The sequence below is a fragment of the Hyperoodon ampullatus genome (assembly GCF_949752795.1).
Source record: "Hyperoodon ampullatus genome assembly, chromosome: 8".
Classification (NCBI taxonomy): Eukaryota; Metazoa; Chordata; class Mammalia; order Artiodactyla; family Ziphiidae; genus Hyperoodon; species Hyperoodon ampullatus.
Window position 1 is genome coordinate 92,303,887 of NC_136921.1, and position 13,975 is coordinate 92,317,861.

Genomic DNA, 13,975 nt, shown 5'->3' on the forward strand with positions numbered 1-13,975 from the left:
CCTCACCAAGAGAATTTCCTGGAAGAGTAAGATGATCCCCATAGAGGAAGGGTCTGGATGGGCCCCTGGAAGCCAGGGGCTGAGAGGGGATTATAACCTGTCAGTCAGGAGAGGCAAACCCACATCAGGGATGGCTATCAGGAGATTGCTAGCCCCGAGAGTCCTCTAAGAATTTATAAAAGCAACTCATGATAAAAAGAGAATGCTGATGTCTGATACAGAGGGCCCTGAAACCAACTTAGGACAGCATCTGTCTTGTAAGGCTTTTCCCTCTCATCCAACCTCCCTGCTCCTGTCTTAGGGGAGGAAGTGAAGTGAGGAAGAGTCACAAAGCCTACTATGACCCTCTCCTGACCATAGGCTTCTAATCCTAGGCAAGGGGAAAAGCTCAGAGACTATTTAACACCTGAGTATGTCAGAAGAGCTGTGGGATCTACCAGACTTCACTCAAGAGTGGGGAAGATTGATTCAACAGAGTAGGTTTAAAGGAAGAGGGGTGACAAAGAATCAAACGGCATTCTGCTGGCATCCTAGAAGTCTAACTTCTTTAATCACCCAGTTAGAGAGAAATCTCTCCTTGGAGCTTAGAGGATTGCTCAAGGAGAATCATCTGTTTCACTTCTCTCCTTCTTCCCCACCTTCAGGAAGCCAGACTGGACTCTTAATTATCATCTAAGGAAATACCCCAGGGAACACAGTATCTGGAAAGAGGTCCCAAACCCAAATAAGTAAATAACAATTTTCTACTCATGGCTTATAAAGGGGGAAGGGAATACAGAGGTGCTGCTATGTGGCCAGCAAGACTGCCACTAAAATGACTGGCAGTTCCTCCACCACAGCCCTAGCTTTCCCCTTCTGCAATGTTGATGTGGCAGACCAAAATAATTATTTGTGGCTGCATGCATTCATTTATTCAATACACTTTTATTGAGTACCATTATATATAAAACACCAAAAGGAATAAAAGATAGCTAAGACATGATCATATGCTTTGATTGACATATGTTCTAGTGGAGGAAAACATACAGACTCACCATTAACTGTAATATAGGGCAAAGAGAGGAACAAATAACCATGAGATTGGAAGCTTTATAGAGAGAAGATTACATTTAAATCAAGCTTTGAATGATGGGACAATTTTGAGGGGAGGTGGCATAATTGGAACAGAATAAAGTGGAGAGAATGTTAGAGTGAAGATCAGAGGGCAGAGAAGCAGGTGGCTGATTTGTAGACTATGAAGTAGTTGAGTTTGTAATTTGCACAGAATACTCTGAAAAGAGAAATGAGGGCCGGGGGCAGGAAGATAGTTTGGTATGAGATTTCCAAGGGCCTTAAAGGCCAGAAGTTTGTACTTTGATAGGTAATGGGGGAGTAATTTAAGGTCTATGAGTGGGTGAATGATGCAATCTAAAATATGCTTTAGGAAGAACAAATAGAAGGCTATTACAATTGCTCAGTCAAGAGGTAATGAAGCCCTTGAGTAGGATGGTTGCTGTGGCAATTGGAAAGGAGGAAAGGGATGGAAGAGGCTTTTGGGAGGTAGAATAAATGGGGCTTGGCTCCTAATTGCATATGCCCTTTCCACACCCTCTGTTTGACCTTCATTCCTTCCCTCTTTTGATCATAAAGGTGTATAATGTGTCCCTTAATACCCTGACTTATATTTCCTGGAAAATTTCTCATCAGTGTTAGGTAAGGCTTCATTTGCAGTATCCATGAAAGACTCCCCAAAGGACAATTCTTGATGTTCAAAATGAAGAAGTAATATTCTACATCTACATTCCTGCTTTATTTTCTCTGTGTTCTAGACTTACAGGTAAAGTTTTACCCCTTTTATCCTAGAATCCTTACTGTCAGAAAATGTAAGCACACATTAGTACATTTCTCATGAAGTTCCTGCTGCTCATGCAAAATGGAAATCAGGATCATAAAAGTAAAGTTATTAAAAATGATAGTAAATTCCTTTCTTTGTTCCATTATTCAGCTTTAGGAGCATCTCTGTTCTCTAAGAGCCTCAGAGTATTAATTTTATATTTTTAGGAACAAAAGAACTTAACAATATTCGTATTCATGTACAATATTTATAAATACATAATTCTAAAGTACAGATCTATTCAGAAGTTAATGTATACTATAGTATAGGTAGATCTCATTCCAGAGTTTGAGTTCAGTAGCTCTCAACACACCGTTTTTTGTCTTCATAAAATTCTGAGATAAGAAATCCTTCCAGAGGAAATTCCCTGGTGGTCCAGTGTTTAGGACTCTGCGATTTCACTGCCGAGGGCCTGGGTTTGATCCTTGGCTGATCCCTGGTTGGGGAACTAGAATCCCACAAGCTGCGCGGTGTGGCCAAAAAAAGAAATCCTTCTAGATATTCTTGCATATGGGTTCCTGGGCTGGGGACTGAGGTAGATACCACCTGATTATTAGAGTCGAGAGTTTTGGTATCTGGTGGGGTAGGGGTTGAGTGGAGGTGGGAGGGACAAAACCAAGATGGCAACACCAGAATTCTGACTGGGAACACTACTTTTGACACTGGCACAAATAAAGCACACAGAACATATGAGGCCACACAAATAAGTCAGCTTCTGAAAAGTGAGATTGTCACAAGGCTCACAGTTGGGCTGGAAATTTGGGAGTGTCAGTAATAATTTTTGTGTCTAAGGACAGAAGGTATCTGAGTTATACAAACAAGGGGGTGTACACTATGAACCCAAATGAACAATTCATGGGTGAGGAGACTGTGACTACATTAGCACAGGGAGGGGTGAATAATGACAGGATCAGTTTCCCCCATCTGAGTCACATATCTTCATAGAGAGATTTTTTCTTATGGTAATAAAAGTTGTGAATTTCCAGAATACCTATACATATTCAAAATATATTCATAATACATTTTATATCCTGACAAATTAATTTTAGATTTCTTTTAATAATCCTAATATTTAAAATTTGTATTTAACTGTACACCGTACATGGCTGGGCTTCAAGGAATCTGTGAACTCCCTGAAATTATATGTAAAACTATGTGTGTATGTATATTTTTCTAGAGAGGGTCTCTAGCTTTCATCAAACTCAAACATATAACTCTAAAGTGATTAAGACCTAATGAATAGATAATTAAAAATTGAGAAATTAAGCCCCATAACAAGGACCTTTTTCCCCTCATAAAATCAGGGGTTTTTAGCATAAATTCTGACATAAATATTATACTTACATCAAGAGCCACAGATTGCTTGGCCCACGACTTCTTCACTTGATCATACATAATTGTATTGTTGATGCCAAGGCCACAAAAGATGACAAAAGCCTAGGAAAGAGAAAGCTCACTAACTAAAAATTGCAGTAACTCATTGGCATAATATAATATAAAAGCAGGAAGTCATCAGGAATGGGCCTTAAAATATAATTTTATTGTATACAGAGGTAGGCCTTGAGGAAATATGTATATTAAAATTCTTAATTACTATTGTCATGTAACAACTTTATCGCTCACATTACACATGAGAAAAATTATTAATGTCATTGTGAAGAAATGACTTTAAATACATTTAAAAATGTACAGTCCGTTTAAATGCATTCTTTATTTAGGTTGTGAACTGATTTTAGTAATTTCATCCCATTTAACCAATAGCCACCTCTTTCAGTAGCTAGGCTATAAAATATTTTGGTAAGGAAACCAAGTGAGTGTAAATGAGGTAAATGTTAAGGGGACAGAGGATTCAGATTTAGAACCAATTAGTAAAGAAGCCCTGATGTAGCCTCAGCTGGAGAAAAAGAATCATGGGGTTTTCATGTTGGCTACTGGTACAAAGTCTACTAGGAAGCCTGTTCAAGGCTAACCTCTCTAGCTAGAGGGCAGACTGGAGTAAACGGAAGCTTGTAAACATAAGAAAGGTGATGGCAGTACGCCTGGCAGAGCTGGCTAGAGGTCTCATGACTGAACACACACAAACAAGACAAAGATAAGACAATTAACACTTTGGAGAGAAGAGCGAGGCAATTCAATCTGTAAAAAACAATCAATTAGGGTAAAAACATCTAATTCATGAAAAAAGAGAATCAAATCTTACCTAAACATTGATATATTCTTTAAATCTTTCTTTAAATTTCATCACACTGTCAAAGTATAATGATTAATAAATGTCAAATAATTATTTATCCTTCCAAATGGGGGCAAGCTGTAACCAGGAGACCACTGGTGACTCAGCTGTAACCCCTGGTTCACAAATTTATTTTCTTACCTCAAAAAGTCGTTGATCTGCATCATCGAAAGGTTTCCCATCAAGTCTATTTAACACTTGAGCCACTCCTGTGAGAAGAGGTTGGAATATGTGGTCATTTTCGGTGCTGGACACCGTGTTCCTACAATACAGTAAGATGACTCTACGCTCCTTTAAGTGCACACACTCAGCTTAATCCCTGGTTACTCTCACACCTGCTGCCTCCGTGAGAGCAGATCTGAGGTGTATAGGGATGCAGTCTATTTTCCAGCTGTGATATCCAGACCAGGTCTCAGAGAAGCCTGGAGTTCTACCAGGCATCAATCAGATTCCCTAAAAATGGTTTTCAAGATGACTGTGCACAATAATTGATGTATCTGGCATACACATATATACACAATTACATACTTATACACATATACATATACATACTTGAATATCTATAACTGTATGCATATATAAACACATATATACATGCGATATATAAAATTTTTTAACTATATATAAATTTAAAAAATATAAAAAATAATGTACATAATTATATAAATATACAATTTTTAAAATATATATAACTAAATTTTTTTTTCAATTCTCTGAAGCACAGAGCTTGAGTTGAGGCAGCATGGCATAGTGATTAAGAACATAGGCTCTGGAGTTAGACAGTCTTGATTTGAATTTTCAACTCCACCATTAGTGGTGTTACCGTGAGCATGTTACCTAACTTTTTTAACACTGAATTTCCTCATCAGTAAAATGAGGATTAAAATGTTAACTGTCTCAGTGGGTTATGAAGATTAAATGAGATAACATTTGATTAATGTTTGGAAAGCATATTGTTCCATAAGGAGAGAACATTCAAGAAATGTTAGGAATTATGATACAGTTAACTTTCAAAGCAAGGTTAGTTTTGTTGCCTGCTCCCAATGGGGTTAAACTAGTATTAACAAATTTAACTTGTGTGTGTGTTCTTTCCAAAGTTCATTTCCAGCATTATACCAGATGTTTGAGGCACGGCTATCAAAGCACACAAGTCTAACTGGAAAAATTCAACAATCTTGAAAACCATTCCCTTGTATCCCTATTTAGTATAAACAAAAATGACTGTAATTCTAAAGCATGCTTGTATTTTTTAAAACACCTAACTTCGCATCAGGCAGGTAAGTCATCATATGCTAGAAGACATGTATAATAAAATACAAAGCTTTTAGTGTGCAACAGGCAAATTACAGTCTTAGTTTTGAAAGAATAACAGATGTTTACTGTTAGAAATGAAATGTAGGACTGCATGTGAGATTGCCATTGGACATCTACAGATAACGTATGGTGTTTCTCATGAAATTTCTCTTCTCTTTAAACGTAAACATTATATATTTTGGGAATTCCCTGGCGGTCCAGTAGTTAGGACTCCATGCTTCCAGTGCAGGGGGCAGGGGTTCTCTGGTCGGGGAACTAAGATCCCGCATGCTACACAGCGTGGCCAAAAAAAAAAAACCACTTTAAATATATTTAAAATTCTACACATGATGTAATTTAATGCTTTGTACTAGGGGCTCAAATTCTCAAATCTTAGAATATACTTTATTTTCAATAATGTACTAGTATTTTCTGCAAATTAAGCAAACTGATGAAAAAATTCTCTTAGAATTCAAGTCTTAACAATATTCACAGAATACTGAATCCTTTGGTAAGTCCAATATCTTAGAGTTTAAGAGGCAACCTTAGGGTGAAGCAAAGAGAGGCAAATAGTTACATTAGTTACCAAATGTATTAGTTACCTTATGTCTCTTAGAAAAATAACACATTTTCATTGTGTTTAAATAACTAATGTCTCCATCCTTCTTGACTTTAACAACTGACCCCTTCTCGCCTAGACTTCTTTCTTAGGTTTGAGATTTTCCTAACTGAATTTTCAAGGAAAGGAAAGGAGCAGGGAGGGAGAGAAAAATTGGAAACTGCTTTGGTCCACAATTCCCTTATTCAGGAGTTTGACCTATTTTGGAACCATCCAGGCAGAAAGACGCATGTACAGTATATGCCTAACAATGCACGTCCTTTCTTCCTTTGCATTTACTCCACGTGTAAAAGCATAGATGTAAATATGTAGATGTACTAGGAGTTAAGAAGCCCGAGTTTTACTTGGGACTCTGCTACTAACTCACTTTGTGACCTTATGCAAGTCTTTTCTCTCTCTTTGGGCCTCAGTTTCCACAGAGTAAGATAAAAGAGTTCAGTTAGCTGCTTTCTGAAATCCCCTCCAACTTCAAAACGATTGGTTCTTATTTAAAGGAATAAATATTTGTTCATTGTCCTGATTAACACTGATTCATCAGGAGTCTTCACTTACGAGATTACACAAGAGTATGAGACATAAGTTGATGAGTCCTGGACATAAAAAGGGGAACATTTAAAAACGAGATGGATGTATTTTAAAGTAAATTGTATTTCTTTATAAAAGAAGTTTGAACTATTTAGGTAACATCTTACCAATTATTTGGTGGTTGCTATTCCAAATAGGTACGCAGAGAACCGATCTTATGTGAAAACCAGATATCTGCTCAGCCTAGGATATAAGAAAGTAATTAACTAAAATTAAATATTATCTACCCATTTCTGACATATAGCTTACCACTCTTCATATCAGATATTTAAAAATAACTTTTAAAAAGATATATTATAATCTAATTGTAATGCATATACTCACCTGTCTCTTTTCATTTAAAATATCACAATGCACATCCCAAGGAAATCATGCCCTAACCAAATATGAATCAACCAATAAACCCCACACCAGCACTACCTCTCCCAATCCCTGCACGCACATAAAGCTGAATGTTAAACTATCTTGATCACGATCATACCACCAGACAAGAATTCTGGCAACTGTTTCTGCTCTGAGTATTTAAAGCATTTTAATTAAACCAGTGGTCAATATTTCTCTTTGAGCACATCTTTTAGTAAAAAAAATTGAGTCTATAATACTGTTATATGTGTATTTACTTTTTTAAAATTTATTGAAGTATAGTTGATTTACAATGTTGTGTCAATTTCTGCTGTACAGCAAAGTGATTCAGTTATACATATGTATACATTCTTTTTTTAAAGATTCTTTTCCATTCTGGTTTATCACAGGATATTGAATATAGTTCCCTGTGCTATACAGTAGGACCTTGTTGTTTATCCATGTATTTACTTTTAATATTCTATATTTCTAACATTACAGATTTATTACATATGTTGCAAAATCATATAAAAATAAAAGTCACGAAAGATAAGATAAAAGTAAGGGTTCAGCAATCTTTCTGTACCCTAACAGATTGTCAGGAGATGATATATTTGAAATACAAAAGTATAATTATCAGCATCAGACAAATGTCATTCAGTAACAAGCTCCACTTAATATTAAAACCAATGATCCATATTTGAATTGTTAGATAAGGGCTACTAAAGACTGAAAGGGTGTTAGTGAATTGATATGACCTTGGTTTCTAGTGAGAAAGGTCAACCTGTCATCCCAATCCAATCAGAGAAAAACTAAAACATTGAGGTTCCAGATTATGGTTATTGAGATAAAATATTTTTTTATATATTAAAACATTTATTGTAGAAGTTAAGAGCTACATTTTTTTAAAAGTTGAAGTTGGAAGTTAATTTATACACCTAAATTTTATATTTGGATTTTTTTTTGGGTTTTCCTCTGAGGAATTAATTTTCAGATGTCTTCTACTCTTGATACCAGTATATTCGTTTTTTAAAGTAAGTTTTTGATCTTTTCCTAGAAATCTTCCCCTATTCCTAGCTCATAAAGATATTCTCCTATTATTTCCCTAGAATCTTTATTGTTTTAACTGTTACTTTTAGATTTACAATCCAACTGAAAATAATTTTTGAGTATAGTGTGAGCTGAGAGTCAAGATTCTTTTTTTTTTTTTTTCTTGGTGGATATCCAAATGGACCAGAACCAATTTTGTGGGGCAGGGGAAATGCCTCTCCCCACCACTATCTGGTACCACTTTTTTCATTAATCATGTGTCCATATATGTAAGGATCTGTTTCTGGACTCTGTTCTACTTCATTGATTTATGTGTCTACCCTTATACCAATACCATACTGCCGTGAATAATAAAGTCTTATAATACATCTTGGTATCTGGTGGTGTAATTTCTCCAACTTTTTTCTTCTTTAAGATTGTCTTGACCATTGTTGGCCCTTGGCATTTCCATATTAATTTTAGAATCAACTTGAAGTACACACACACACACACACACACAGTTGAGATTTTTATTAGGATTCTATTGAATTTATCAGTCAATTTGGGAGAAACTTGACATATTTACATCATTGAGTCTCTCAATCTATAATATCCCTCTATTTAGAGTTCTTAAAAATTTCTCTAAGCAAACTTTTATAGCTTTCTATGCAGAAGTCTTACATATAATTTGTTATATTTGTACCTGGTGTTTTAAAAGTTCGTGTTATTATAAATGGTATTATTAATTTATTTTCTAATGCTTTTGACATATAGAAACATAATTGATTTTTGTATATTGAACTTGCATCCATCAATCTTGCTAAATTCAATTATTAACTTTGATATCTGAAGTGCTTTGGATTTTCCAGGCATATTATCATGTCATCTTACTCTTCAATTCTATGCCTTTTAATATGTGATTTTAGATCATGTGATTTTTTCCTTTTTCCATTTGTTAAGAGCACAAATTACATCAACTGATTTTTGAGAATTCCAGAAAAAAACAAAAAAACAAAAAAAGCCAAAAGCCTGGGCATAAATCATTCATCAATGCACTCTTTCATCATATATTTATTTACCACCTCCTATGCACCAGACACATTGCTGGGTATTAAGGATATAAAAATGAATTCAAACAGTTATTACCCTTAAGGAGCTCACAGTCTAGCCAAGACAGAAGTAGTTAAGATAAAATAAGTGTCCAAGTAAAGAATGTTCAGAACACCACAGAAAAGCCAGCAACTGACTGGTTTAGAGAAATCTGGAGCAGTTTTAGCTCCTTAAAAGTGGGTCTTCAAAGATGAGGGTGACGATGATGACAAGATAACATTTACTGGATGCTCACTTGATGTCAGGCACCTTGTTCTGCACTTTCACATGCATTATTGCATATACTTACTCAAACAACCCTATGAAGTAGGTACTGTTAACATCTTCCCTCAACCGATAAGACCTAGAGAGACTGACTGCTTTGAAAGTGGAAAGATTGGTTCAAAGGAAGCCAATCACAAACACATCCATCAAAGTTATCTTCCAAAAGAACAAAGTGGTTTTCTTCCTCTCCCTAAGGAGACAGTCTGAATAACAGCAATGTCAGTGAGCACGAAGAGAAGGAAGTCAATTTTAGAGAGGCCTGGGAGGTGTAATCTATAGACTTGGGCTGGCCAGAGCAGTACTAGGATGCTTGGGCGTGTTTTGTTTTGCTGAGGGTCATACGCAATTGTCGGCGGTCCTGCCCCAGCACTGAGCAGTAGGCACAATTGGCTCTGCCAACTCTTGGGACAACTGTAGCCCCTGTCTAACCTCTCCCGGGAAATCTGAAGCAGGTGAGGGTAGAGGTCACAGTGCAAGAAGAAAGGGAACATGCACTGAGTGACAGAAACAAGGAGAGAGACAGCCTGAGAGGCTTGGTGGTGACAAAAATAAAGCCCAGGCTCTTTGTCAGTGAAGTAAAAGATAATTTTGCTTACCAAAAAATTAGTGTAGTTCCCCAAAAGAATTTTTATTGTAGGGAGGTAGGAGTATGTGTTCTACCATCCCTACAAAAGATAATATTGAGGTTCCTGGTTTGAGGAAGGGCGGTGGAGCTCCTTGAGGTGGGGAACACAGCAAGTTTCAGGGAAATGATTCCAAATTCAAGCTGACACACATTACAATTGAGAGGGCAACGGGAAGGGAGAGAGAAGAAGGAGCCTCTCGTATTAACTGCGTGGGTAAAATCACCAAGAAAGAGCTCGTCCAATAAAAAGACAAAAAGGATGAAAAACTGAATCTGAGGGGACACAATATTTAGGACAGGAAGAAGAAGGTAAGATGGAAAAGAACTCCAAAGCTCATATTCTTCAGCTCAGGCTTTATAGCATTCCTAATGTGTGAACACATTGCTAACAGCCTCTCTGGAAACAGATTTATTGACATGTATCCAGAGTCTAAAAAGTATAAACACCCTTTGCCTTATCAATTTTATGTCTAGGAATTTATCCTATGGTAATTATCATAGCTATGCACAAAAGTTTACGTATAAAGGTATGAACCATAGCATTATTTATGATAATGATATATCAGAAATAACCTGAACATTCCACTGGAGGGAGTTGGTTAAGTAAATCATAGCACAGTAGAATATTATCCATCTAATTAAAATCATGCTATAGAAGAATATTTGTAAACAGGGAAAATTGTAATATATTAAGTGATAGTAGTGTGGGCATCGGTGGGTGTACAAACATATATTACATACATTGGAAAATCCTGGAAAAATTATAACCATAATAGTTGCCTTTGAATTGTTTGTCCATGGGAGTTTTTGTTTGTTTCTTTGCTTTTAAAATAAACTTTATTTTTTAAAAACAGTTTTAGGTTCATAACAAATGAGGCAAGTACAGAGAGTTCCCATATACCCTCTGCCCCAACACATGCACATCAACACCCCTCACTATCAACATCCCTCACTAGAGTGGTACATTTGTTGCAATTGATGAACCCACACTGATTCATCATTATCATTCAAAGTCCATAGTTTATATTAGGGTTCACTCTTGATGCTGTACGCTCTATGGGTTTTAACAACTTTATAATGACATATAGCCACCATTACAGTATCACACAGAGTAGTTTCACTGCCCTCAAAATCCTCTGTACACCACCCATTCATCCATCCATCCCTCTGGCAACCACTGATCCTTTTTTCACCCAGCTCTATTGAGGTATAACTGACAAAACTGTAACATATTTAAAGTGTACAACATTATGATTTGATACATGTATACACTGTGAAAGAACTCTGCCTATGGGAGTTTTTTAAACTACTATTTCTATTTTCTAAATTTTAGATAATGAATTACTTGTACGCAAGAGAAAGAGTTCTTTTCTAAATAGAATTATAGGGGAAGTACAGGGTCAAATCTTGCAGAATAGTCAAACAGGATAAGCGCTGAAAATGGGCTACTGGATTTAGTAACACAGAAGGATAATTGAAGGCAAAGATAGTCAAGGGAAGAAGGAATGGGATGAGGAACAGAAGTAAAGTGGTTAGTTCTGGAGAAGAGGAAGGCCACACTGAGAGAGCAGAGCTAGAGTCTCACATGGGCTGAGCCCAGGAGGGGAGCAGCGACCGAGGCTGTTGAGGGTATTTCTAAGTCATTCCCACTGTGGCTGAGGAAGGGAAGTGGGGCCAGCACTAACTGGCCATGAGCACAGGGAAGAGGGGGTGGTGACGATGACCAAGCTTGATGAGCCCAACAAGGTGGGAGAGGGGAAGAAGGAAGGATGGCAGAGTATGATGAGAGTGAATTTTCCAATTTTAAGATCAGTGAGGCAATCCCCTAGTTGTCTATTTGTGGCAATGGCTGTTGTTTCTGGAAAGATAAACTAACCCAGGTTAGTTTATATTACTATATGAAACAGCAAGGCCTGGAAGCATATATCACCCTCTGCAGGGATTGAAGGAGAAGGGGATGGGAGATGAAGCCCGTCGTAGAAGCACAAGACCTCTGAAGAATGAATCCCAAACAGGGTAAGGAAGAAGAAGAAAGTATGGAAGAAAGAGTCATCGCTGTGCATCAGATAACCCAAGTCTCCAGATTGCAGCAGTTAGTGGAGCTCAAAAATATCTATCGGCCCCTCGACCCCAACCAAGTCACCAAAACTCTTCGTGCCTCAATTTTGTCATCAATATTTATCTCATGCACACCAAACTATTAACGCTGGTTATCTCCAGATTTTGGCATTAGAGCACCTTCTCATCATTTCTTCTTTCTGCTTTTTCTTATTTTTCCAAATTGTTTTACGAGAATATGTGTGTAAAAGGGTTTCAAAATTTGTAAGGTGCTTTACAAGTGTAAATATTACTAGTATTGAAAGAAATACCATCCCAGAAATATCTGCTCCATTGTTCCACAAGGTCCCTGCTCGATCATTCTTAGATTAAAATTCACATCATTAGAGTCCCAAATATTAGACCATATGAGACTAAGCAGCCTTTCCAGGAGGCTACCATTAAAATAAATACATTATCTAGGGGTGCCTAGTTCTTTCCAATTAAAGACGTATATACTAAAAATTCTCCAAGTCTCTGTCCTCATTGGGTCTTTCCAGTTAATGGATATAATTTAAGATGGTTTACCTCATGGAGCCATCAAAACATACTTGCCATATTTTCCAGACTCTCAAAGGCAGTCAAAGGGAATGTTAAAAGAATTGGTGATAACGTAATACTACTCATTAATGTGCAATGTGTTTTCTTCCCCTAGAATGACATGTGCAACTTTAATAGTAATCTAAAGTAGTACTTTATCCCCCAAACACCAATCTACCAGTGAGAAATGCTGGTACTAGGACAAGTAAGGGAGGAGATGTTCTGAGTCAGTCCCCTGATTTCCCTGAAACAACAAAGAGGCATTTCTTTATGCCAACCTCATCTGCACACAGGTTTCTAGAACATTGCCTACAAATGATTCCTTAAATTCCTGATGAAAGCACTCCTAAAAAACAACTGACCTTTGGACTTAGGGCCGATGCATTGTCTTCCACCACCGATGCAGCAAAGTCTGTGCAACTCTTAGAACCATGGCCCCCTATGTGTCTTCACTACCCACAGCTTCCCCATTGTATAACTTATTCAAGTCTTAGTAATCCTCCTAACTTTCCTCACCCTCCTGGTCATCTGGAAATTTTATATCCATTGTTCAACCTTCCCTATCAAATCCTTTTCTCGGGAAAGGCTCTCAGCCTGGTTTACACTAAGTATCAGCAACTGAGAGATTACCGGGAGCAAGTGCATTTCAGCCCTACCTCTCAATAGTTCCATTTTTGCACGTTTCCCTTTGTACCAGAAGCATAACTGATAGACCAGAAGGCGTTACAAAGAATGGAAAAGGAGTTGTCCTGCCAGGCTAGCACTCAGCATCCCAGATTGCAGAAGTGCTTTGCTGTGAAGATCTGACAGGCGAAAGGGGATTTAAGGCTCTAAGTCAAAGGATCTCAGAGCCTGAAGTCCCATTATCCTTAAGTGCTACAGGACAAGGGTAAGAACTTTTGAGTTGTCTGTAACAGGTTTTAATAAAAAAAATTTTTTTTTTAAATCAGAGAAAGAACGTCACAGGGAAGAATTGCATGGGATTGAAGAGTGACAGAATTAATATCATGACATCTTAGATTTAACTGTGTAATTCTGGGCATCAGCCCCCCATGGCAGAGGAGACCTGGGTGCTGATGGGTTTTCCACCACTCCTGAATCTGTAACACACAGACCACCAAACCATCCATGCATAAGGCCTGCCCTACTTTTTAGCTATTTTCTGCCATTCCCGTTGCTGAACCTTTCCTATTTAAATGTTGGGTCCAATTGTTCATTTCTGTTGCAGGCAGAAAAGAAACCCTGCATGTAATGGCTCTGAAAATTCTTTCCATAACTATATAAAGGGAAGGAAATACTAAATTAAGCAACAGAAGAGTATACCTTATATTGAGTAAATAATAGCTTGTTGTGCATTAGTATACTTGT

At 37.2% G+C, this 13,975-nt stretch overlaps 1 protein-coding gene across 1 annotated transcript in view; it reads right to left on the minus strand.

Annotated features, from left to right (window-relative positions):
* The window catches only part of PDE11A (phosphodiesterase 11A), a gene marked incomplete at its 3' end in the record, with an annotated part of 451,285 nt that overhangs the window by 200,863 nt on the left and 236,447 nt on the right, over nt 1–13,975 (minus strand). Inside the window, exons 7-9 of the mRNA XM_079710707.1 lie at nt 6,708–6,783; nt 4,245–4,312; nt 3,218–3,310 (exon numbers count right to left, since the gene is read on the minus strand). Of these exons, the coding sequence (XP_079566833.1) occupies nt 3,218–3,310; nt 4,245–4,312; nt 6,708–6,783 (237 nt within the window). The remainder of the gene's footprint in view (nt 1–3,217; nt 3,311–4,244; nt 4,313–6,707; nt 6,784–13,975) is intronic.